Source organism: Scyliorhinus canicula, chromosome 3, assembly GCF_902713615.1.
Source record: "Scyliorhinus canicula chromosome 3, sScyCan1.1, whole genome shotgun sequence".
In the NCBI taxonomy this organism is placed as follows: Eukaryota; Metazoa; Chordata; class Chondrichthyes; order Carcharhiniformes; family Scyliorhinidae; genus Scyliorhinus; species Scyliorhinus canicula.
The window spans coordinates 114,033,579-114,059,329 of NC_052148.1; the positions used below are offsets into that span (position 1 = coordinate 114,033,579).

The following is a 25,751-nucleotide window of genomic DNA, read 5'->3' on the forward strand; positions in this document are numbered from 1 at the left end:
GGGCCCCGTATCTAAGGAAGGATGTGTTTGCCTTGGAAATGCTCCACAGGAGGTTCACAAGAATGATCCCTGGAATGAAGAGCTTGTCATCTGAGGAGCGGTTGAGGACTCTGGGCCTTTATTCGTTGAAGTTGAGAAGGATGAGGGGGGATCTTATTGCAATTTACAGGATATTAAGGTCTGAATAGAGTGGATGGGGAGAGGATGTTTCCGCTAGTAGGAGAAACTAAAACATGAGGGCACAGCCTCAGACTGAAGGGACAACCCTTTAAGCCAGAGATGAGGAGGAATTTCTTCAGCCAGAGGGTGGTGAATCTGTGGAACTGTTTGCCGTAGAAAGCTGTGGAGGCCAAGTTACTGAGAGTTTTCAAGACAGAGATTGATAGGTTCTTGATTAATACGAGGATCAGGGATTATGGGGAGGAAGTCAGGAGAATGGGGATGAGAAACATATCAGCCATGATTGAATGGCAGAGCACACTCGCTGGGCTGAATGGCCTAATTCTGCTCCTAAATCTTATGGTCCGACAATGCCACCTTATATAATCTGCTCTAGTGTCCTGGAATAATAAGCCAATTCTTAGGAACTGCAGAACAAATTAGTAACATTTACAATCCCACTGCAAAAGTATACTGTTTAAAGCACAAAAGAAAAATCTACCACACACTCATAAAATTATTACTTCCATAAATTGACTGTGTTTACAGATCTTCAGAAAATAAAGGGCTGGATTCTCCAAATTCTCCCGCTCGAGTAGAATCACTCCTGATATCTGCTGGTACTAGGAGCGGCGCTGATAAGTGATTCACTCCCCTTCTCCATGCAAAATTTAGACATAGAGGGTAGTTCACGGGATTCTTTCAAAATCCCAGTCTCTGGCCTCTATTTTGAGCCGGCGGCCAGATACCGAGGTGCGGAGGCTGGCACCCTTCCTCCCAAAACGCAAATCCTGCCCCCCCTCCCCCCGACAAGTAGGGGCATCCTGCCCCCCACCACCATGGGAATTAGGCAGCATGCACGCAGGAGTGTGACCTTCTACGCCCTCACACCCCACTCCCACCAACCCCTCGAAAATCTCTGCAATTTATCCCAATATAAACAGATTAAAATTGGGATAAAACGTTCAGCTTTTTGACTATCAGTGTTTGGGGTCTATTCTGACACTCAAAATATCGTCAAAATGTCTAAACTCAGAGACAAAGGTACAAAAACGTAAAATACTGGACAATCTCAGCAGGTCTGACAGCATCTATGGAGAGGGAAAGGAGCTAAAGTTTTGAGTCTGGATGACTCTTTGTCAAAGCTTCGATATTGCCATCCAGGTCCAGCCACCATAAGTATCTCCTGGTTAGTCTTTTCATCTTTGACACCCTCAGTGTCCACTGTGTAGATCTTGAAGTATGACCAGTCTGCCTGACTTGTAATCACAATGCAATCTCTCCACAGGATGCTATCCTCCACGTTGAGCTCTTGCTACTTGACCCTAAAACCCTGCAACTCCTCAGGCAGTTTCTCTGCTGACCCTCATGTAAGATGACATGGTGTAACTTTGCCGAGACTGGGCCCCTCTGTGTCCAATCGTGAACTAGTGTAGCGGTGACCGACAAGGTATCCACAGATACAACCTCGTCAGTCCTTGGTTGGCATGAGGGGACTGTCAGCGACAGGAGCCGGCTCGGAGCATTTGTGTTTGTGATCTGTGCCCGTGTGAAACGCAAATACCTTCTTGTACTCTGCTAACAATAGGGTCCACACTGTATTCAGGCAGATGCTATTGGTGGAATTGCCCTGTCTTCTTTAAACAATCTGAGCAATGGCTTGTTTCTGTTACTATGGTGAAGCAATGCCCATACACATACTGGTGGAATTTCTTCACCACAAAAATGATGGCCAGCCCTTCTTTTTCAATCTAAGCACAGTTCCACAGTTGCCAAAATTCTCATAGCGTAGGCTAATGGTCTCGCCATTCCATCGTCCATGTGGTAGGATAACACCATCCCAATTCCATGTGGGGAGACATCACAAGTGACCAAAAGGGACTTTGAGGGATCGTAGACAACAAACCTCATGACGACAATCGTTGCGTCAACTTGGGGAACACTTCTTCTTGCGCGCTCTCCACGCCCACTCCTGGTATTTTTTTCAATAGCGCATGCAGCAGTGCGAGAATGGTCGGCAAGTTCGGGATAAATTTCCAGTAATAATTTCCGAGTTCTAAGAATGACCGTTGTCAGTCATGGGGCTTGTTTAATTGCTCGCACCTTCTTCGACTGAGTGCAAGCTGTCTCCGTAGACATGGTACCCTAAGTATGTGACCTCTCTTGCGTAAAAAATGCTATTTCCTCTCTTAAGCCAGACACCTTTCTTGGAAAACCAGTGACGAACTTCCTCCAAGTTGCTCAGCTGCACCTTTTCGTTGGTTCCGGTGACCAGGACGTCATCCAAATAAACCGCCAGTCACGGTAATCCTTGGAGGATATTCTCCGTGACTCTTTGAAAAAGCGCAGTCGATGACACCCCATTGTTATCCTTGTATATTTGCAGAGGCCTCTGTGGGTATTAATGGTCACGAATTTTCTGGAACCTGCGTCTGGCTCTAATTGCAGATATACGTGACTCATGTCAAGTTTTGAAAAAGAGTGCCCCCAGCCAGCTTTGTTAGAGGTCCTCTATTTGCGGCATTGGGTATCTGTCCAAACGAGAGGCCTTGTTCACTGTTAGCATGTAATCCCCACACAGGTGGATGCTTTTATCTGGTTTCAGTACTGGGACTACAGGTACTGCCCAATCTGAAAATTGTACCGACTGAATGATTCCTAGGTTTTCCAAGCGGTTGAGATCATCCTCTACCTTTCTCAGCAATGCATAGGGAACTGGGTGGACCCTGGAATACTTTGGTTGGGCCTCAGGGTCTACGTGAATCTTGGCCACGGCACCTTTGATCTTACCCAGGCCCTCTTCGTAGTTGCCCAGGACTTCATATCGTTCATCAATGCCCATCCTGAAAATCCGCTGTCAGTCCAAATGGAGCCTCTGCAGCCAATCACGGCCCAGCTGACTTGGGCTGCGGCACCATACTATTATCAAGGGCAACCTGGCAGACTGCTGTCTGAACTTCACGTTCAAATGCTGGATTCCCGTCCTTATCTTTTTGAATGTCTGCCATCTTATCACTAAGACTGCAGCCACCGTGTCCTGTTCCATTATAAGTGGATGACCATTCACCTGGACAATGGCTTTTATCTTGCAACCTGCGGCGCGACAAAGCAATTCAACTGCTACTTACAGGCCATGGCTGTTCACACTGCTGACTGCTCACTGTCTCCTGTAAATGTTCATAGAGCCTCTGGTCATTTTGGAGCCCACCCAGGCAGCCCCTCTGGAAACCCTCAGAACTAAGCTGACCCATCAATGGGATGGGTCTCCTCCTGCAGGGGAAGCAGGCGAACCCCAAACAAAGGACCCATGTATCGTGGCATTGGGCACCATCCCTCGCACACTGCCCCACTCAGGGCAGAGGCCTCACCAGTGACACTATCAGTGAACCCAACCTTCAGGACTACCAGCTGACTCCAAGCTCTGCCTGTCCACCGTGCCCCTTCTTCCAACCATCTTGCTCCCAGACAGGTTGCCACAACTTATGTGTCACATCCCGGACCAACATCACCCTGAAGCTAAGCTCTCAGCAAATGCACATTTCCCTCGCTCACCTCCATCTGTAGGACCTGCCCACACACAAGCCTCTACGCATGACAGCGGTAGGTGGCACACAGTGACCCTCCCCACCGTACAACCAAGTGCCATCCTGCTGTTAGGATGACAACAGCCCAGCCAATGATTTCACCCACAGTAGATCCCGCTAGGGAAACAGGACAGGGGCCACAGAGCCTATTGCTGACAAGGGTGGCAGCAGTCACTGGTACCCCTGTTGACAGGGGCAGGTGGCGAGAGTAGACAAGCCCCACATCACAGGACCGGTGCCACTTATTGGTAGCAGGGGTGCAGTGCGGACGACAACATATTGGGGGGAGCGGCTGAGGGGCGGGGATAGGTTTACTGAGACATCTGGAGGGTGCAGCTAAAGTGCAACTCAGGGTCACCATGTAGCCTATTGGATTTGGAGGGGAAAGGGAATACTCAGCTTGCTAACATGTTTTCTCTTTTCTCCCCGTAAATGATGACTTTCGGAGCACAGCCAGTAATGCTTGCTATCTGCCATCCTGAAGCTGCTATTGTGGATGTACGGAGGCTGGAGAAACAGGGCCTGCTCAGGGAGGACGCTAAATAAGAGGAGCAAGCCCCAGAACAGGGGCAAACCAGTGAGGCTCGAGTGCCAGTCATTTAACAGGAGGAGCTGCGAAGGAGGCGCTGCATGAGGGCATGTATGTACCATAGGCACCTGTCCTTCAAGGAGCTGCCAGGCCCTTTCTGCTGTCAAAGACTTTGGCTAACCAGCGAGACTGACAAGGTGACAGTTGCCCTGAAGTTTGTGCATCCAAGTCTTTCCAGGGGCCAAGCAGGTACCTGACTGGGATCTTGCAGACATCTACACACAGTTGCATCTGTGCTGTGACGGATGCCCTTTGCGACCGGACAGCAGACAATATAAATTTCAGTATGGACATCAGGATGCCCAGGTAGCAAGATTTTCCGCCATCACTGGCGTGCCGCAGGTCCAGGGGTGATTGATGGCATACATATCCCCATACGAGCACTGGCTCATCAGGGGGTGCCTTTATAAATAGGAAGGGTTTTCACTCCCTGCATGTGCAGTTGATGTATGATGGCATGGTGGTACAGTTATTAGCACTGGTGCCTCACAGTGCCAGGAATCCGAGTTCAATTTCAGCCTTGGATGACTGTCTGTGTGGAACTTGCACATTCTTCCTGTGTCTGCAAGGGTTTTCTTTGGTACTCTGGTTTCCTCCCACAGTCCAAAGATGTATGGTTAGGTGGACTGGCAATAATAAATTGCCCTTACTGTCCAGGAATGTTCAGATTAGGTTATCGGGTTACGGGGATAGAGTGGAGTGGACATTGATGGAGTGTCCATTGGAAGGGTTGGTGCATAGTCGAAGGGCCAAATGGCCTCCTTCTGCACTGTAGGGATTACATTTATTGGCATGACTCCTTTTTTGTCTCAGCAATGTCCTGTTCTTCCTGACATTGGTGTCATTATGCATGAATTTTATATTGTCTACACAACTATTGTTGGACCTCGACCTGTAGCTATGTTTCACACACTGTCCTTGCTTAGTTGCCATCTGGATTGCTTTTCAGACTGTATGTTCTGTCATGTGTGACTGCAAGTTTCAACACTTTCTTGCCATTGCATTGGACTGTGCTGTTCAATTATCCTTCGGTTTCAGAGTCGTACCATTGTGTACAGTCTGTTGTTCTGTAGTCGCATTTTGTGTGCTCAGGATCTGTTCCTTCTGGATTGTTTGATTCATTTTTTAAAAATAGCATCAGTGTCCTTTGTATTATCTGATGTTTCGCTGCACTTTATGATATCAGGTTCCTGTGGGTGATCTGATGCATCGTTGCGTTTTGTGACATCAGCCCCTTCTGGGTGATCTGATTTATCTTTGATCTCCTCTTCTGGAATCAACTTTTCCAAGATGTAATTTTCTTGTAGGTTGTTCACAATTGATGTGTTCTCAATTGATTCATTCATTGTTGTACTCTGATTGTCATGTTTTGTTGTACAGTTCAGTTGAGATGTCAGTCTCGCTTTTGTCCTGTACAGCTTGTATGCTACTTGTGATATCTTTGTCACAATTCACAAATACAGTGGATAGACCTTTGTAGTCTCCTTTTTGTTGATCAAATAAACTAGATAAATCTTCATAGTCTTCTTCTTTCATTGCTCTCTTTCTGGAGTCTTTCAGTGCTCTTCCTGTGGAGTCTTATTCTTCTGGTTGTTCATTTGTCAGGTTACTGCTGTCCAATGTAAAAAAGGTATGCAATTCCATCAATGTATTGGATTCATCTAACTTTCGTAGAGTGCTACAGTATTTAGCTTTTTAGTCATGTTACTAACACAATAATCATCAAAATCGAATATCTCTGCCATATCAGAGCAATATTCTTCAATGTAGGATTTATCTTCTTTAGTTTTAGATTTGTTGACATTTTCTTCTCATTGCATGCTGCAAACATTTTGTTCCATGATGCTGCAAAAGTCTTCTTCAGCTGTTTGTTCAAATTCAGGCAATGTTCTGCCTTGTGAGGTAAAAAACCTCTGTTCTGTGCCCTTAAAACTTGTTTTTTTCGATTTCCCAGCAGTTTTTCTTTAAGTGGGCGTGTCCACAGCATTCTGGCATCATGACGTCCATGGTGTCATGTGCAAACATGTATTGCACATAATAATAATTTTTATTGTCACAAGTAGGCATCCATTAACACTGCAATGAAGTTACTGTGAAAAGCCCCGAGACGCCACATTGCTTGTTCGGGTACATGGAGGGAGAATTCAGAATGTCCAAATTACCTAACAGCACATTTTGCAGGACTTGTGGGGGAAACCAGAGCACCCGGAGGAAACCCACGCAGACTCCTCACAGACAGTGACCCAAGTCGGGAATCGAACCTCGGATCCTGGAGCTGTGAAGCAACAGTGCTAACCACAGTGCTACCGGCTTATTCTGCTTTACCTGGTTGGCTCGGATGCGTAGTGTTGAATAAAGAACACAAAGCTTTGTTAACGAACAAAAATATTAATTTATTATACAACTAAGGTCCGTTCACATTCCTAAAGTAGAAGGTTATTGTATAAAACTATGCTATCTTTAATTTACAGAACTCTCAAGTATACAACTGCTCTCTGTGCCTGACCCTCTTCCAGCTCTCTCCGAACACTTAACTCCCAGAATCCCTGAAGTCAGATTATATATATCTGACTGTTCTGTGGTTCCCTCTAGTGGTAAGAAGCATTATCATGGATTTGTTAACCCTTTACATCCCAGTCAATATACATATCGTTACAAGGGAGAATGAGAGGGAGTGCCTGAATGAGATTGTGCCGAAGTGAGAGTGTGCATGAGTGAGAGTATGTGGCTCTCCTTTATCTATGCTACAAGTAACATCCTCAAAAATATCCAACAGCTTTGTCAAACACGATTTCCCTTTCATAACTTTGAATCTGCCCAATCATATAATTTTCTAAGTGTCCAGTTATCACATCCTTAATAATAGATTCTGACATTTTCCTTACTACTGATGTTAGGTTAACTACTCTGTAATTCCCTGTTTTCTCCCTCCCTCCTTTTTTAAATAGTGTGGTAACATTTGCTACCCTCCAATCTGCCAGAACTATTCCAGAATCTACAGGATCTTGGAAAATGACAACCAATGGATCCACTATTTCTATGGCCACCCTCTTTAGTACCATGGGATGTAGATTATCAAGCACTAAAAATTTATCAGTTTTCAGTCCCATTAATCTTTCCAGCACTATTTTTCCAGAAATGCAAATTTCCTTTAACTCCTATGTATCATTGGATCCTTGATTCCTCAGTATTTCTGGGAAGATATTTGCATCTTCCTCCATGAAAACAGAACTCGAAGTAGTTGGTTAATTTCCCTGCCATTTCCTTGTTCTCAATTATAAATTATCCTGTTTCGAACTGTAAGTGATCTACATTTGCCTTTACTAGTCTTTTTCTTTTTTTATGATTGTATAAGCTTTTACTGTCCACTTTCATGTTATATGCAAACTTACCGGCATACTCTAATTTTTCACTCTTTATCAATCTCTTGATCCTACTTTGCTAAATTCTAAACTACTCCCAATCCTCACGGCTTGCAATTTTTTCTAGCACCTTTAAATGACTCCTCCTTAGATCAAATACTATCCTTAATTTATTTTGTAAGCTATCGATTGGCAGCCTTTTTTGTTGCATTTTTTGTGCCAAAAAGGAATGTTTAACTAGAGCAATGTATGCATTAATTCCGTAAATATTAGCCATTGTCTATCCAACATCATGGTTTTAATGAAGTTTTCCAATCTATAAGATGTAGGAGCAGATGAAAGCCATTCGGCCCATCGAGTCTGCTCCACCACCCAATGAGATCATGACTGATCTGATATAATAATCCTTAACTCCACTTTCCTGCCTTATCCCCATAACCTTTGATTCCCTTAAAATGTCTATCTCGACCTTAAACATGCTTAATGATCCAGCTGCTACAGCCCTCTATGGTAAAGAATTCCACAGATTCACTACCCTCTGAGAGAATAAATTCCTCCTCATTTCTGTCTTAAATGGGGGACCCCTTACTCGAAGATTGGTCCTAGACTCTTACAAGGGGGAACAACCTCTCATCATCTACCCTATTAAGCCCCCAGAGAATCCAATATGTCTCAATAAGGTTGCTTCTCGTTCTTCTGAATTGCAATGAGTACATGCCCAATCTACATGCTCAACCTCTCCTCAGAAGAAAATCCCTCCATTCCCGGGATCAACCATATGAACCTTCTCTGGACTGCCTCCAATGCCAGAATATGTTTCCTTAGATAAGGAGATCAAAACTGTTCATAGTATTCCAGATGTGGTCAAATTAGTGCCTTATATAGATTCAGCAAGACTTCCCTCTCTTTATACTCCATTTCCTTTGAAATAAAGGCCAACATTCCATCTGTCTTCCCTATTACCTGCTGAACTTGCATGCTAGCTTTTTATGATTTATGCATGAGGATCCCCAGATCCCTTTGTGCTTCAGCTTTCTGCAGCCTTTCTCCATTTAAATAATATTTACCTCCTTTATTCTTCCTACCAAAGTGCATAACTTCACATTTACCTACATTAAATTCCATCTGCCAAGTTTTTGCCCAGTTACTCACTTAATCTGTCTATATCCCTCTGGAGACTCTTTGTGCCATCCTCACCACTGCCTTCCCACCTTTTTCGTGTCATCCACTACCTTGGCAATAGTACATTAATTTTCCTCACCAAGTCATGAATGTATATTGCAATAATTGTAGCCCCAACATTGTTCCTGTGGCACTCCATTAGTTAGAGGTTGCCGCCCTCAAAATTCCCCTGTTATTCCTACTCATTGTCTTCTTTTAGCTAGCTAATCCTCTGTCCATGCGAATATACTACCCCCAACCCTTTGGGTTCTTATCTTATTAAGTAGCCTTTTGTGCGTTGCCTTATCAAATGCTTTTTGGAAATCCAAGTATATTAAATATACTGGTTCCACTTTACCTATCTTGTTCATTACCAGCTCAAAGAATGCTAAGAAATTTGTCAGGCATGATTTCCCATTCATGAACCCATGCTGGCTCTGCTTGATTATATTATGTATTTCTATCAGCTCTTCTATTTCATCCTTTATAATGGACTCAAACATTTTCTCAATTATAGATGTTAAGGTAACTGGCATATAGTTACTTGCTTTTTTGTCTCCCTCCCTTATTGACAAAGGCAGTTTGGCAGTTTTCCAATCAATTTCCAAAATTTAAGTATGCTTGGAAGATTACTACCAGTGCATCCACTACCTCTATAGCTACTTCCTTTAATATCCTAGGATGCAACCCATCAGGTCCAGGAACATATCGGCCTTTAGCCCTATTAGTTTCTCTTGTAATTTTTCTCTAATGATAGTTATTCTATTTATTTCCTCTCCCCTTTTGGCCCTTTATTATTTAATCTTTTTGGAACGTTATTAGTTCCTTCCACTGTGAAGACTGACACAAAGTTATTCTTTAGCTCCTCTGCCATTTCCTGGTTTCCACTATTATTTCCCCAGCCTCGTTCTCAATGAGACAAATGTTCACTATGGCTGCTCTCTTCTTTTTTATATATTTAAATAAGCTCTTACTATCTGTTTTCATGTTACATGCTAGTTTACCCTCATAGTTTATCTTCTCCCTCTTTATTATGTTTTGGTCATCTCTCGTTGGTTTTTACAACTTTCCCAATCCTCTGGCTTACTATTAGTTTTGCTACATTGTATGTTTTTCCTTCCAGTTGATCCTAGCCCTGCTGGGATGTAACCCAGATTGTACAGGTCCCATCTTCCCAAGAATAAAGCCCAATGCCTCAGGTCGTCCTGCAGGCATATTTTTCTGGGACACATGATGCATCCATGATTTTGCACTTTCCACAGGATGCACATTCCACTTGGCTGAACTGCCTGAGCATACTTAAACTTTTGCAAACTGTTTTTTACATGCAGAATAACTCACCAGTTGCTCACCAATCAGTTCCTTCCTTTGTACTGAACTTAGAACCAAATATAGAAAGCTGAGATTAGGGCGGTGCGGTGGCACAGTGGTTAGCACTGCTGCCACACAGCACCAGAGACCCGGGTTCAATTTCAGCCTTGGGTGACTGCCTAAGTGGAGTTTGTACGTTCTCCCTGTGTCAGCGTAGGTTTCCTCCGGGTGATACAGTTTCTTCCCACAATTAAAGGATGTAAAGGTTCGGTGGATTAACCATGATAAATTGCCCCTTCATGTCCAAAAGTTTAGGTGGGGTTACTGGGGTATGGGTTTGAGGTGGGCCGGTGGGCCTAGGTAGGATGCTCTTTCAGAGGGTCGGTGCAGACTCAATGGGCTGAATGGCCTCCTCCTGCACTGTAGGGATTCTATGATTCAGTGAGAAAGGTTGATCGAGGTGCTTCTGACTGTCTCTTGGTCCTATTTTTGCTCATTCTTCTGTGTGCTTCTAACTACCTCCAAGTGCTCTTTTCGTCCACTCTGCTGGGTGCTTCTGACTGACTCTGTATCCTTTTTTTGACTGCATGGAAACTACTGGATTAGTAATCCAGAGCCTGGGTTTATGCTCTAGAGACACATGTTTAAATCTCTCCAAGGGAATTGAGGGAAATTTAATATGTAATAATGTTAAAAAAGCAAAAGTAAAGGCACTCTATCTCAACGCACGCAGCATTTGCAACAAGATAGATGAATTGATAGCGCAAGTAGAGATAAATGGGTATGATATTAACCAACTAAGTGCTTTAAGTGCTTCCTCTTTATAACAGACATCAAGAGTAGGGAAATGCTCAAATCTATAATAAAGGCTGAGACAATTGGATGCTCAAAGAATAATGTTCTGATTGGGCAGCGTCAACATGGATTTATGAAAAGGAAATCACATTTTACAAACCTGTTGGAGGTTTTGAGGATATTACTAGCAGCATAGACAAGAGGGAACCAGTGGATGTAATATATTTACATTTTCAAGTGGCTTTCAATAATGTCCCACATAAGAAGGAAGTCTGGAAACAGAATAAGAGCACATGGTATTGGGTGTGATATTCTGGCATGGATTGAGGATTGGTTAATGGATGTAGGTATAAATGGCTCCTTCCTCAGGTTGGCAGGCTGTGAATTGTGGGGTACCGCAAGGATCAATACTTGGACCTCAGCTGTTCATATCTATATAAATGATTTGGATTTGGGAACAAAAAGTAATATTTCCAAGTTTGCAGGTGACACAAAACTAGGTGGGAATGTGAGCTTTGAAGAGGCTTCAAGGGGATTTAAAGAGGCTCAGTGAGTGGAAAAACATGGTAGTTGTAATATAATATAAATGTGTGTGAAGTTATCCACTTTGGAAGGAGGAACAGAGATGTAGAGTAATGGTGAGAGATTGGAAAGTGTTGATGTCCAAAGGAAGTTGGGCATCCTTTTTCATAACTCACTAAACGCTAACATGCAGATACAGCAAGCAATTAGAAAATTAACTGTATGTGGGTCTTTATGACAAGAAGATTTGAGTACAGACGAAAGATGTCTTACTTGAGGTGCAGTCTACCTTGGTTAGATCGCACCTTCAGTATTGTGTAAAGTTTTGGTTCTCTTAGTCGAGGAAGGATAGAGATTCACCAGACTACTTCCTGGGATGGCAGGACCATACTATGAGGAGAGATTGAGGATGTTGGTCCTATATTCTTTAGAGTTTAGAAGAATGAAGAGGTGATATTGAAATTATGAAAGGAAGTAGATGCAGAAAGGTTGTTTTTCCTGGGTGGGGATTTGGGGACACAGTCTCCGAATAAAAGGCAAGCCATTTAAGACTGGGATGGGGAGGAATTTCTTCATTCAGAGGGTAGTGAATATCATCATAAAGGCCAGGTTCACTACATATGATATCAAAGCAGTTGACGGCATTGGATACAGCAAAGACTAAGACCTTAACAATATCCTAGCTGTAGTACTGAAGATTTGGTCTCCAGTACCAGTTGTGCCGTTAACCAAGTAGTTCCAGTACAGTTACTATACTGACATTTACCGAAAATGTGAAAAATTCCAAGCTATTCCTGGTCCAAAAAAAAGCCGGGTACATCTAAACCTGCCAAATACTGCCTCATCAGCATTTGTTCATTCATCAGGGCGGCACGTGGCAGTGGTTAGCACTGCTGCCTTTGGAGCTCAGGACCTTGGTTCGAATCCCAGCCCTGGGTCTCTGTCTGTGTGGAGTTTGCACATTCTCACCTTGTCTGCGTGGGTTTCACACGCACAACCAAAAAATGTGCAGGTTAGGTGGATTGGCCACGCTAAAATCGCCCCTTAATTGGAAAAATAAATGAGTACTCTAAATTTATTTACTTTTTTAATTCTTTCGATCAGCTGTAAAGTGACGGAAGATATTGTTGACAATATTATTAATCGGCACTTACTCAGTAACATCTTGCTCATCGATGGTCAGTTTGGATCAATAAGGGTCACTCAGTTCCAGACCTCATTTCAGCCTGGACAAAAGAGCTGAATGCAACATGTGGTGAAAATGAATGCCTTGAAAGAAAGGCGGCATTTGGCCAAGTGTGGTGTCAAGGAGTCCTAGCAAAATTGAAGTCAGTCAAAATCAGGTGGAAAACTATTCACGGGTTGGAAACATACCGAGCACAAAGGAAGAGGACTCTCAAAATTCTGGAATTTTGCCATTATGCACCAGTAGCAGAGGGAATTAATGTGTATGGTGGTGGATGAAGTGCCCTTCAAGTGGCTGTATTGTCTTAGAGCTGCTTGGTTGTCATTGGAATTGCACGCACCTCAGCAAGTGAGACTATTTCAACACAGTCCTGACTTGTGCCTTGTGGATATTGCACAGGCTTTGGGGAGTTAGGAAGTAAGTTACTTGTGGTAGTATTGCCAGCCTCTGACCTGAATCAGTCACAGTATTTATAGGGCTTCTTGTTCCCTTTCCAGTTAATGATAATTCCACAATCAACATAAAGAAGATTTTCAGTAATGGTAATGCTACTGAATTCAAGGGAGGACTGCTACATTCTTCCGTATTGCCTGGCACTTGTGTTGCGTTAACGTAACTTGTTACCATTTGTAATCGGGGCTGGTTTAGCTCACTGAGCTAAATTGCTGGCTTTTAAAGCAGACCAAGCAGGCCAGCAGCATGGTTCGATTCCCATACCAGCCTCCCCGGAAAGGCGCCGGAATGTGGCGACTAGGGGCTTTTCACAGTAACTTCATTGAAGCCTACTCGTGACAATAAGCGATTTTCATTTTTTTTCATTTCCTACAGCAGCTGGTGAAATGGCTGCTGTTTGGAGAGCACACACATTTATACTCCGCCTACTGGGCAGAGCCAACAGGCAGGGATCTACCCCCGTACGTGTAGTACAGGGGCCTTACCGTAATACCAGTATATACAATATAATACAACAGTGGTGATGACCACATTCACCCCCTGTTAAAAATGAGTCCAGCAGGGGTGGTGGAAAAACTACTTACATACAGATTTGCTTTAAAATTACAGAGAAGGTTAGAAATTTAGATGATCAGGCGCCTTGATCTGTCGTTGAGAGCGCCGCAGTACTGGTGGAGACTCAGGCATCAGCTTGGTCTTCGGTGACTCCGGGAGCGTGTCGACATCCTCTTCATCCCCGGGTGGGTCCCAGGGGAGGACAGATTGTCATGGAGCGGGGGCTGTGGTGGGGTGCACTGGGGGATGGAGGGTGGCGCCAGGGCAGAGCGGGGGGGGGGGGGGGGGGGGGGGGGGGGGGCGTGCTGCTGGCCTGCTGGTGCCAGGTCCCTGAGGGAGACTGTGTCTTAGCGGCCGTCGGGATACGCTACGTAGGCGTACTGCGGGTTTGTGTGGAGTAGCTGTCCCTTCTCAACCAACGGGTCCACCTTGTGGAACCGCACGTGATTGCGGAGGAGAACGGGTCCTGGAGCTGCCAGCCACGTTGGGAGCGAAACCCCGGAGGTGGACATCCTGAGACATTCATGGGGGGTTTAGTTAGTCGCAGTACACAGGGGCGACCGAATAACGTGAGGTACGTTGGGGAGGACCTCCTGCCAGCGGGGGACCGGGAGATTTCTGGACCGTAGGACCAGCTGGACGGCCCTCCAGACCGTCCCATTCTCCCGCTCCATCTGCCCGTTTCCCCTGGGGTTGTAGCTGGTCGTCCTGCTCGAGGCTCCTCGCTCATAAATGATGATCCCCGGTCGCTGTTGATGTAGGCGGGGAAACCGAACAGAGCGAAGATGGTGTTGAGGGTTTTGATGACAGTGGCAGACGTCATTTCAGGGCATGGGACGGCGAAGGTGAATTGGGAATACTTGTCGACCACATTGAGGAAATACGTGTTGCGGTCGGTGGAGGGGAGGGGCCCTTTGAAGTCCACGCTGGTACGGGAATCGAACCGTGCTGCTGGCCTGCTTGGTCTGCTTTAAAAGCCAGCGATTTAGCCTCGTGAGCTAAACCAGGGTACACATCTCTATGTAATAAAGCCTTGATTACATTCTACTCTTGTCTCGTCGTAATTGATAGTGCATCAGGGAGTTAGATAATACATGAAGGAAAATAGAGTGGAGAATATGTTGATGGGCTGAAAGAGGAAAGGCAAGGGGAGGTACATCTGGAGCAGAAACACCAATATGGACCTGCTGGACTGAATGGTTTATTTATGTGTTGTAACTAGTATGTAAATACAATAACATGAAAGATAACAATTCCCAACCTTCATTCTAACTTGTATAATCAAAACAGAAGTTTTAATAAGACTACTATACTCATTGGGAAAGTAAATTGGATGATGTTGCAATTCTTGCAACTGAGTTCAGAAGAATGAGAGATGGTCTTATTGAATGATCCTGAGGGTATTTGATAGGGTGGATACCAGGAAGATGCTTCCACTGAGGAGAATATTTTTCTTTCAAAGGGTCGTTCATATATGAAACTCTCTTCCCCATTAAGCAATGGAGGCTGGATCACTGACTTTATTTAAACCTGAGTTAGACATATTTAATAATAATAATAATCGCTTATTGTCACAAGTAGACTTCAATGAAGTTACTGTGAAAAGTCCCTAGTGGCCACATTCCAGCGCATGTTCTGGTACGGGATTTGAATCCGTGCTGCTGGCATTGTTCTGCATTGCAAACCAGCTATTTAGTCCACTGTGCTAAACCAGCCCCTCTTTGATATCCTTTTTGATAGATAAGGGAGTCCAGGGTTAATGGGGAAGATGCTAAAATGGATCAGTCAAAGCAGATCAGTCATAGTCTTATTGAATGGCAGACCAGGCTTGAACGACTGAATGGCCTCCTCCTGCTCCTAAGTCAGAAGAGAACTGAAATAACAAAGATAAAAAATATTCACTTGTGGTGAATGTATTCACCATAATGTATGCATGATACCGTAACCTGTGACCCATGACCTGGAAGTAGTGATATGAACTGCTTCCAGGTATGTACTGTAACCCCGGTATGGCTCCGCCTCTGGCTCCCCCCGCACCAGGGCCATATATAGGCCGGCCTCCTGTGGGCGGCATTCATCTGTACTACTGACTCTGTGAAGTGCGGTTTTGGTTATGGGATTACGAGGATAGGGCAAGTTGGATACTTGTAAAGCAGAGTGCTCATTTGAATGGTCGGTACAAACTCGATGGGCCAAATGGCCTCCTTCTGCACTGTGGGGAACCTATGATCTAAGATTCTATGACTGCTCAAGAATGGTCAGATCCAGTTTACAAAACTCATAATTGTAATTATTAATCATTGCAACTAAAATATGGCTACCTAATGGTAATTATTTTCTCTTATTCCAAGCGACAGAATATTGTTATTTTATTTTGCGGCTCTGCAGACGTACTGGTAAAAATGAAGTTATGAAATACATTCAGAATCTGAGCGCTTGACTAAGCAATCAAACTCTTTCTTAATTTGTCAATGGGCTGATTTAGCTCGATGGACTAAATCACTGGCTTTTAAAGCAGACCAAGCAGGCCAGCAGCACGGTTCGATTCCCGTATCAGCCTCCCTGGACAGGCGCCGGAATGTGGCGACTAGGGGCTTTTACATAGAACATAGAACAGTACAGCACAGAACAGGCCCTTCGGCCCTCAATGTTGTGCCGAGCCATGATCACCCTACTCAAACCCACGTATCCACCCTATACCCATAACCCAACAACCCCCCCCTTAACCTTACTTTTATTAGGACACTACGGGCAATTTAGCATGGCCAATCCACCTAACCCGCACATCTTTGGACTGTGGGAGGAAACCGGAGCACCCGGAGGAAACCCACGCACACAGGGGGAGGACGTGCAGACTCCACACAGACAGTGACCCAGCCGGGAATCAAACCTGGGACCCTGGAGCTGTGAAGCATGTATGCTAACCACCATGCTACCCTGCTGCCCCTTTTCACAATAACTTCATTGAAGCCTACTCGTGACAATAAGCGATTTTCATTTCAATGTGTTAAAGTTCCTTGGGTATGACTTGAAAGAAGTTACAATCTGTTGGTAACAACACTAATGATTTGCAATCAGTTTTCTAAAAGGGACCACTCAACATTTTTTCAATGCATTGGCTTCCATATGTATCGTAAATAGTTATGCGAATGTCAGTGAGGCCATAAAAACCTGTGAAATCCATTTGCAACATACATGCAGCAGTATTTATGTCAGGACACAAATCTCTACAACCAGTGAATGCCCATTTTTATTTAAGTTATGCCACACTTCACCTTTCAAGTTATAGCATCAGACAGCTTTGAAAATTCTGAGCAGACAGGCAGCACCTGAATGAAGAGGAAGTGGGGATGGGGGTGGGAATCTTTGCCGTGCAAAACCTGCAATTCCTACTATTGAATTTTAGGCCCAGATGTTCAGTCCCAGGTCTGGTGTGCAGAAATGGGAGAATTCCCAGATTTGTGAACCCAACCTTTTAAAATGGACATGTGCAATTCTGATTTTTGTTCCAGGAGGGCAGGCCAGGTTAGAAGTTGGGACCACCTCCCCCAGAACGAGTCCAAAGGCTGTCCAGTGCAGAAGCAGACTAGGTGGACGGACTGTCTCAGAGCTCAGGAGCCTTGTTGAATTGAATTAATTTTTAAAAAATTATTGAAACAAAAATAATCAGCCCTCCATGTCACCTCAGTGCCAACTTATGCCAACCCATGCTCTCATCCACCCTTTGACCTTACCTCCTCAATGCCAACCATCTAGCTGCTAGTTATTTCTCAGTTTCAATGCATTTATGGACTTTCTTGCACACAATTATGCTTACAATCCTAAAGGGTGCGTACCTCTCCCAAAGATGTCCAGGACCATATCGAAATAAGTATCTTGCCTCTCCTAGCTATCCAAAAACATCCATCATGTTCAGAACAGTACTTATCTGGGTTAATCTGCACACTCTGGGTTTCACAATCATGGTCTACCACAATCCCATTTCAATGGCGGTAGCTGGCAATTTAAATGGTCAGTTGCCTTTGTAAGCCACACATGCACAAACTCTGGCCTGACTCCAATCCTGCCCCTGTGAAAACTGGGAATGTTGTGTTCCAGCGCAGCAGTTAAGACTTTCAGGTTCATGCACCATTTTCACCACGATGGAGAGCCTTTCTGTCGTGGCGAAGATCTGGGCCTCAGTTGGTCTTTTTAGACAAGGTTTAATAGTTTCTGCTCAATGTAAATCCGATCAACTAAATCAACCATAAAGAAGTTATTACTGCTGCAGATAAAATGCATCAATGTATTACATTTCCTTTCACCATCATCAATCAAATTGAACATTGAGTTGGATATTACAATGAAGTGTCATAACAACATGGGGAACGCAAGCCTGAGAGGAAACAATGTAAGAAGACAACAGGTAAAACTAATGGAAGAGATTCAGGAAGAGCAGCGAGTCAGAGCTCAAAGTGAATCCGGAACACTAAGGAAGAAATCCAAAAGTTACTATCCATGACGGTGACGTATCTCAATTTTTCAGAGATCAGTTTCGAAGAAGCAATCAGAACTTAGCGATACCAGAACATGAACATCAGGGAGAGGAGTAAAAATGCATTTAAAGCGACTTCATCACGAAGGAAGAAGCTGATTTGGCAATAGCTGGTGAGCTTTTTTGTCCAGATCAGGGACAAGTCGTAAATTTATTTCTGTTCAGTTTAGATAGCAACCAAATAAATAGAGGCATGGTATGACACATCAATTCCATTGAATACATACCATGTGTCATGTGGGATCTGTAGGATGCTTCTCGAGTCCTGGATAGCCATAAGTGCGAGCATTGTTCTTGCACTTGCACTCCAGCATCGTCGCTGGAGGAATCTGAATTCTGATTTTCGGAGCTGGAGCAGCAGTTAACACCACTTCAGTGCATCTTTGAGGCTCAGAGTTACATGGATAAAACATTTGAAAAAAAAATGAAAATCGCTTATTGTCACAAGTAGGCTTCAAATGAAGTTACTGTGAAAAGCCCCTAGTCGTCACATTCTGGCGCCTGTTCAGGGAGGCTGGTACGGGAATTGAACCATGCTGCTGGCCTGCCTTGGTCTGCTTTAAATGCCAGCTCTTTAGCCATGTGCTAAACCAGCCCCTAAAACGAGTCCCATTTCAGAGGATGGTCGCTTCGCAACTGAAGTGTGTACAGGTAGAGAGAGAATAACCAGCATATCGATAAGGAAGACCAGGCAGGTGTTGCAAGAGTCCCTGCATTTATCTTGCACTCTAACCACTACTAAGTTCTAAATACCAGTGCGGGTGATGGCTCCTTGACTGTACAACTGGAGCCAAGCCCACACACAATGGGTGCTTAGCTGTACAGGAAAAGAGAAGGAAGGTCAAAAAGCAACACTGATCCGGAATAATTATGGGAAACAGTCAGGCATTACTGTATGATTACAGGATGCTTTGTTGCCTCTATGCTGCCAGGGCCAAAGATGTCAGTGAGTGGCTACACTGGGTTTTGATGGGAAATGTGAACAGTCATAGGTTGTGATCCATATCTGTACCAATGATACAGGTAGGAAGAGCATTGAGGCCCTATTAATAGATTTTAGGGGCTAGGAAACAAATTAATAAACAGTACTTCAAAGGTAGTAATCTGTAGATTATTCTGGGTGCCATGTGCCAGTGAGCATTAGAAATAGGAGGTGTGGCCGAATGGCCACCTAAGGTGACATTCTGTAAGGTATTCTGGGAAAATTAGCCAAGTGCAAAAACAAGCAGGCTGCAGTCCAAATGAATATTGACAAGCAGGCTGCAGCCTGGACATTGCAATACACAGAAAAAGACCATCTCCAGGCCATCCCCGGTACAATAGAACTGCAATGTTAATCACACTCGTTACCAGACACAGCAGCGCCTAAACTCCTTATTTGGGAAGCCTGCATGCCCCCAAGCATCTGCAGGCAGGGCCGTTGATCGCAGACCCCAAAATCGGTGTGGTCACCCCTGATTGGACTTAACCGATCAGGGTGATCGAATCCTGGTCAACCAATTGGCAATGACCCAGGGACTGCCAATAAGGGCACAAAATCCAGGAAGATTAAAAGGCGCCGCACCATCCTAGAACCTCTCTGCAGCAGCCAGCAACAGGAACAGAACAACGGTGATCTTCACTGGCCACCAGGAGAGGACCATCGTGTCATCAACCGAAGGAAGACCAGAGCCAGAGCATCAGACCAGACTAAGGACCAAACATCGAGGGCGACAGAAACCAACGCACAGATGAAAGCCAATATTTTTTTGACTACTTGTTAGTCACTCAAAGTTAAGTCAAGGTCTGGTATTGAACTTTAACATTCTGGAGTATAACTTATATTGATGGTGTGATTGATTGATATTAACATTGTGTGTGTGAGAATAGAGATTAATGTTTTAAACAAAGTCGACTCACAGGTATTTGTCTACTGTATAAGGGCATTATACAGTAGAAAAATAACTGCATTATACTGTATTAAAGACACACTGTGCACCAGACGCAACAGAGGATAGAGTAGCTAAATGCATGACCGGAGAGGTAGTGCATGTGGGAGAGTTTTAGAATCTGCAATTCCCCAAAAAATGACCTTGTTTTATTAATAAGGTTATCACACAGATACAGTCCAAGCCTCAAATAAGTTATTTGAATTCACTCTGATCATATTTTATTATTTAATTGCAAAGTACTTACCACTTGACCATTTTGTGGGTTCTTATGTGCATATGGAGGGCCCCGAATGTGATTCCACATTTGTCCAGACGTCATGGCAAATACCACACACTGAAAAAATAAGCATGCGCTAATAATTAATTTCCACCTTTTCAGTCCTTTTTATTCTACTAATTTTGCTGATTTATAAATACCAACTTTCAAATCTGACCAAATAAACTTGTGTTGGGAGTACCTGTTCCAGAACAGAACTCCGCTGGCCTGACCCAATCGGCAATTTAAAAAACTTGCCGATCTGGAATTGACTTCTGCCAAATGATAAACACGTGCAGATAGTTAAATTGGCTCCCAATCAAAATATTACACCAACCAGCTGTTCTTAAATGTACATACTTGTCCTTAAAGTGCAGAAAGGAGAGCTGTAACTGGTTGCTGGTGAAGCGGCAAGATATTTGAGTAAACATGGCAACAGCTTTCTCTAGAAATGATGGTGCTGGAGAACATCAGAAACAGTTGCAGGTATAGATCATACTTCAAACCACTTCAAACTTCCTCAGCTATTCAATAAGATCATGGTTCGTCTTGTGACTCAATATAACTTTCCTGCCCAAAAACTTCATATCCCAAAATTCTTCTAAAGTCCAACAATCTATCTATCTTAGCCTTCAATATACCCAACAAATGAGCATTTAAAGGCGTAGGCAGTATGGGATTAGGCAACAACAGAAGGCAACCTGAACCTGGGGCAGACAAGAATAAAATATAATGACATTAAAGGATGTCACAATGTGCAGTACTAATATTTGTTCATGAAATATGTGATGCTGATGTATCTCCCAATTCACTACAACATTAACTCCTTTTTGTAACAACCCATACTTCCTGACATCTGCATACCATGCTGGCAACAGGGGCTGATGGTTGAACACACTGAAATGTTTATGGCAAATTAATGGAAGCAGCTACTACATAGGATATACAGCATAGAAAAAGGCACAACTGGTTCATGCTGACATTTATGCTCCACTCGAGCTGCCTCCTATCCTTTCTCATCTAACGCTACCATTAGAATCATCTTTGCCATCATTTTTTTTTTTTTAATTTGGGATGTGAGCTTTGCTGGCTCGGTCAGCATTTATTTCCCATCCCTAATTGTCTTGAGAAGGTGGTGGTGAGCTGTCTTCTTGAACTACTGCAACCATGTGGTTTAGGTACATCCAAAGCTCTGATTGGTGGACTCCCCTTTAGTACAAGATATTGATAGGTGGTGGAGGCATAAAGCAGTTCAGGTGGATCTCCTGATTGTCTGGTGTGACGTTTCTGAACCTTCATTGAGTGAAGCAGCAGCCAGGTTTCTGACATGTGCCCCGTAGCCTGAGGGAAAAGTGAGGTTGCTGACCTGACATCAGACTGCGGGCCAGTGAAGCGAGGAGGCAGCGCTAGCCAACAGCCATCGAGGGAAGAAGCAGGGCGACAGCTCTGACTTCAGGTCAGAGCGGGCGGGCAACCAAAGAAAGAACAGAGGCCAGGGCAGGTAAGACCACGCTCCCAGGCATCCAGCCAGGAGCACGTGTGGTGCTTGAGGCACAAGTTCTGGATACCCAAGGGAGAGGGGAGCAGACAGAAGATATGAGGGCCAGCAAGCACCGGCCTCATGGTTTATATGGAGCAGCGCAGTGACTCGACCAGAGCCAGATGCCAGGGCTGAAAGTGGGAGGGCAGGGCGGCAACCGGACGGGTGAGGGTGAGAGCCAAGTCCAGGCCAGATACACAGCAGCAAGCAGCCAGCCAGGAGCACACCTGATTGTCGAGACTCGAGGCCCAGCTAACTGAGCGAGAAGTGTAAGCAGTCAGGAGGTGCAAAGGCCAGGCAGGAGCCTCCGCCATGTTTTCAGGGAGCAGTAGCGTGACTCCACCAGAGGCTGAGAGTGAGGGGCTGGGTGGCAATGAGACTTCCAAGGATGAGAGCAGAAGCCAGGCCAGGTAGCCAGCAGCAGCAGCAGCCAGGCAGCTAGTGAGCCACCATTAGCACACCTGTGAGCTTAGATCGTCGAGGGGAGCTCCTTCAGGGGCGACTAAACATCCAGGTCAGGGCTGAGGGGGGCAAAGAAGCCTGCGCTTTCTGAAAATTCATACTCGTTGAAAGCAAGACAGATCGGTCAATATGAAGAGACACTTTGAATCTGGTAGTGTAAAACACAGGCAGGCAAGGCAAAAGAACAAAGTTAGGTAAAAAGACAGTTTGGCACTATACTTTAAAAGATTTGATAAATGTTGAGCAGTGCCCAAACTGCACATTCATCCTCGACAACAACATCCACCAAAAGTTTTGGAGACTTGTCTGATGACTCTTGACCTGCTGATTTCCAGAGACAAAACATCGCCTGAAAAACGTGAACAAGATGTGTACTCTGAAATGGGAGTGGAACTGCAAGATACAGCAGAAGCTCGTTGTTCTTCTGCTGTTGAAGTGAGGGAAGAAACCTACCCTGAAAACATTACCTTATGGCCATAATCTGTTCCACTGGGTATGATTGAATATTCTGTTATACCAGAGAACAAGGCTAATATGGAAAATTTGAGGAAAGAGTTTGAGGTTCGAGGCCAAAAGCAGTTTAGAAGTCTTCATAAGTGCCATTTTCTGAGGGTGAAAAGAAGTAGCATGACAGAAAAAGAAATTGGTTGTTTTTTTCTGGCTACTTCTAAGGCAGTCTACTGTTACGTTTGCAAATCATTCACTGGCCACTGTAAAGGGAAACAATAATTTGCTAATGGATACTCAACTGGAAAAATATTGGGTATTCCAACTGGAAAACTATTGTAAGAGATATTGCTGATCATAAAACTTCCAAAATTCATATTAAAGCTATGTGTGCATTCGTTCAATATGTAAATTATCTGAAGAACTGACTTTACGTTATCAGTTGAGTTTGAAAAGGGGTGTTCTTACTGGAGGACTGAAACGTGTTGGTGCTACAGTCAAACTGCTATCTTCCTTGGGACTTCCTTTAAGAGGACATGATGAGTCATCAGTGTCAAGTCAAAGAGGTAATGTTTTTAGCCTGCTTTGAATATCTCAGTGAATTTGATGAGTTTCTCAAAGAGCATTTGAAAAGTTAGCAATTTGGTACTAAGGGAAGACCAACTTTTTAATGCACAGAACACACGGTGACTTCATCAATATAATGGCAGAGCAGCTCAGAAAAATTGTGGAGGGAGCTGCACATGCTTTTGACTTTTATGCCTCATTTTCGATTTCCATACATGGTGGCAGGGACGGGCGCCAGGACCGGGGCACCGACCCGGTTGGATACCGACAGGGCAGGGATGGGGGGACGGGGGGACATTAGTGGATGGGGGGACGGGGGGGACATTGGTGGATGGGGCCCGCAGGGCCAGTAACCTCACTTACTGCAATCACTCTTGGGGCAGGCACAGGGAAAAAATTTGACGGTCAAAAGAATTTGGATACCAAGTGACCCACTCATGCAGATACTGTTTTGGCGTTCTGGCTGAATTTTCTCGATATAAAGGAATGCTTATCAGACTTAGCCACATTAAAATTAGAGAAACCGGGTGTGAAAGCTGAAGCAAAATCTTTGGCAGAGAAGTTTGAAAAGTACAATACTGTAGTTTTTACTGTTTGAAGAACATATGTGCAAGGAACAAGAGTAGGCACTTCAGTCCCTCGAGCCCGCTCCGCCATTCAATACAAACATGGCTGCTTTCCTCTCAGCCTCAACTCCATTTTTCTGCCTGTTCTCTATAATGATCAACCCTTTTATTAATTAAAAATCTGTGTATCTCCTCAAATTTATTCATGTTCCTGGCATCCGCCGTACTTTTGTGGAACCGATTACTTCAAAGAATTAATGCGGTCACCGAATTGTTGCAAAATGTTGAAACAACTTATTTGCTGCTTAATAATTGTTAGCCTCAGTTAGAAGTTTTGTCATGGAAGTTTGAAATGATTATACTTCATATGAATATGCCTCATGTGATAAATTTTAAAAAGTGGGGTGCATATTGTATAATATCCATTTGCCGATGCCAAAATCGTGTCACGTGATTGGGCATAGAATAGCTTCCCACGCCAAAATCGAGGTAGATGTCAAATCGGGATGCTCCAGCACTCCCAAAATGGCGTAAATGCGATGCTCACTGCACGGGCTGAAAGTACAGTAGGCATATCATTAGCGGGCCTGACACCCGATGCTCCAGGGCCTATGCGATTCAGCGCCTCCGATAGGCCAATTTCCCGACGGCGTCATTCACTTGTGGTAATAAAGATCATGAACCTGGCAGTTGAGCGAGAGAGAGTAGGGAGGAAATGGCATGGGGTGACTGTGGGCTGCCGGCCCATACACTGGCCATGTTGGCTGCAGTGGGGGGGGGGGGGGCCCTGTCAGGGCCGAGGGAGAGGAGGGGGGTAACAGGCCGAGCAGCCGGGGTGCACCCCGCAGGACTGGGGTGGTGCCGAGGCACCAACCGTCATTATGGTGGATATCCTGCTGACCACCCATTAGGCCCCTGGTTCTACACAGTGACACCGGCTGTATGGGTGCGCCCACCACCGCACCTCACCCCCCACCCATGACAGGGCGCGGCCCCCCGTCCCCGAACACCCCACCCAACCGGCAGCCAACAACCGGGGGGCCATCCTGGGCCACACCCACAGCAGCCCCAAGTGAGGGAATTTCCAGCCAACGGTACCACTGGCAGGAGAGACGGGCACCAGGATCGAGGCACCGACCTCTGCAAGGCTCTGCAAGATGCCCTGTGGCCAGGTGAGTGGAGGCCACTCAGAGAGGAGGCGGAGGCTGCAGCAGAGGACCGGGCAGATGGCAGCCACTCTGGCTGGACGGCCGGCTGCCCAACAGGCCAAGGAGGAGGAAGAGGTGCCATGAGGCACCGCATGAGGCCCCACGTATACCGCAACTGCATGTCGTTTGAGGACCTCCCGGACCAGGCATGCAGACGGAGACTGCGGATGAGCAGAAGGACTGTGCAACACATGTGCCAGATGATGGCACACCTGGCACCGCGGGAGTATGGGAGAGGACACCCCCTCCCCGTGACCGTCAAGATGACGGTCGCGCTGAACTTCTATGTGACGGGGTAGTTCCAATCGCCAAGTGGGGATATCGGCGCACAGGTGCATCCATGCCGTCACGGAGGCACTGTATGCCCAGACGGACCAGTACATACATTACCATGTGGACCGCGCCCACCAGGAGGCCCGGGCAGTGGGGTTCGCTGCCGTCGCCTGGATGCCCCGGGTCCAGGGGGTGATCGTCGGGATGCATGTCACCTACGGCCACCTGCTGATAACAGGCCGCAATACACAAACAGGAAAGGCTACCACTCCATGAACATACAGCTGGTG

General features: G+C 45.1%; 1 protein-coding gene across 2 annotated transcripts in view; it reads right to left on the minus strand.

Moving 5' to 3' along the window:
* Positions 1–25,751, minus strand: part of tusc3 (tumor suppressor candidate 3) — a 627,392-nt gene that overhangs the window by 316,634 nt on the left and 285,007 nt on the right. For both annotated transcript variants that reach the window (XM_038791119.1, XM_038791118.1), the window contains exon 6: positions 20,387–20,476. In XM_038791119.1, coding sequence (XP_038647047.1) covers positions 20,387–20,476 — 90 coding nt within the window. The remainder of the gene's footprint in view (positions 1–20,386; positions 20,477–25,751) is intronic.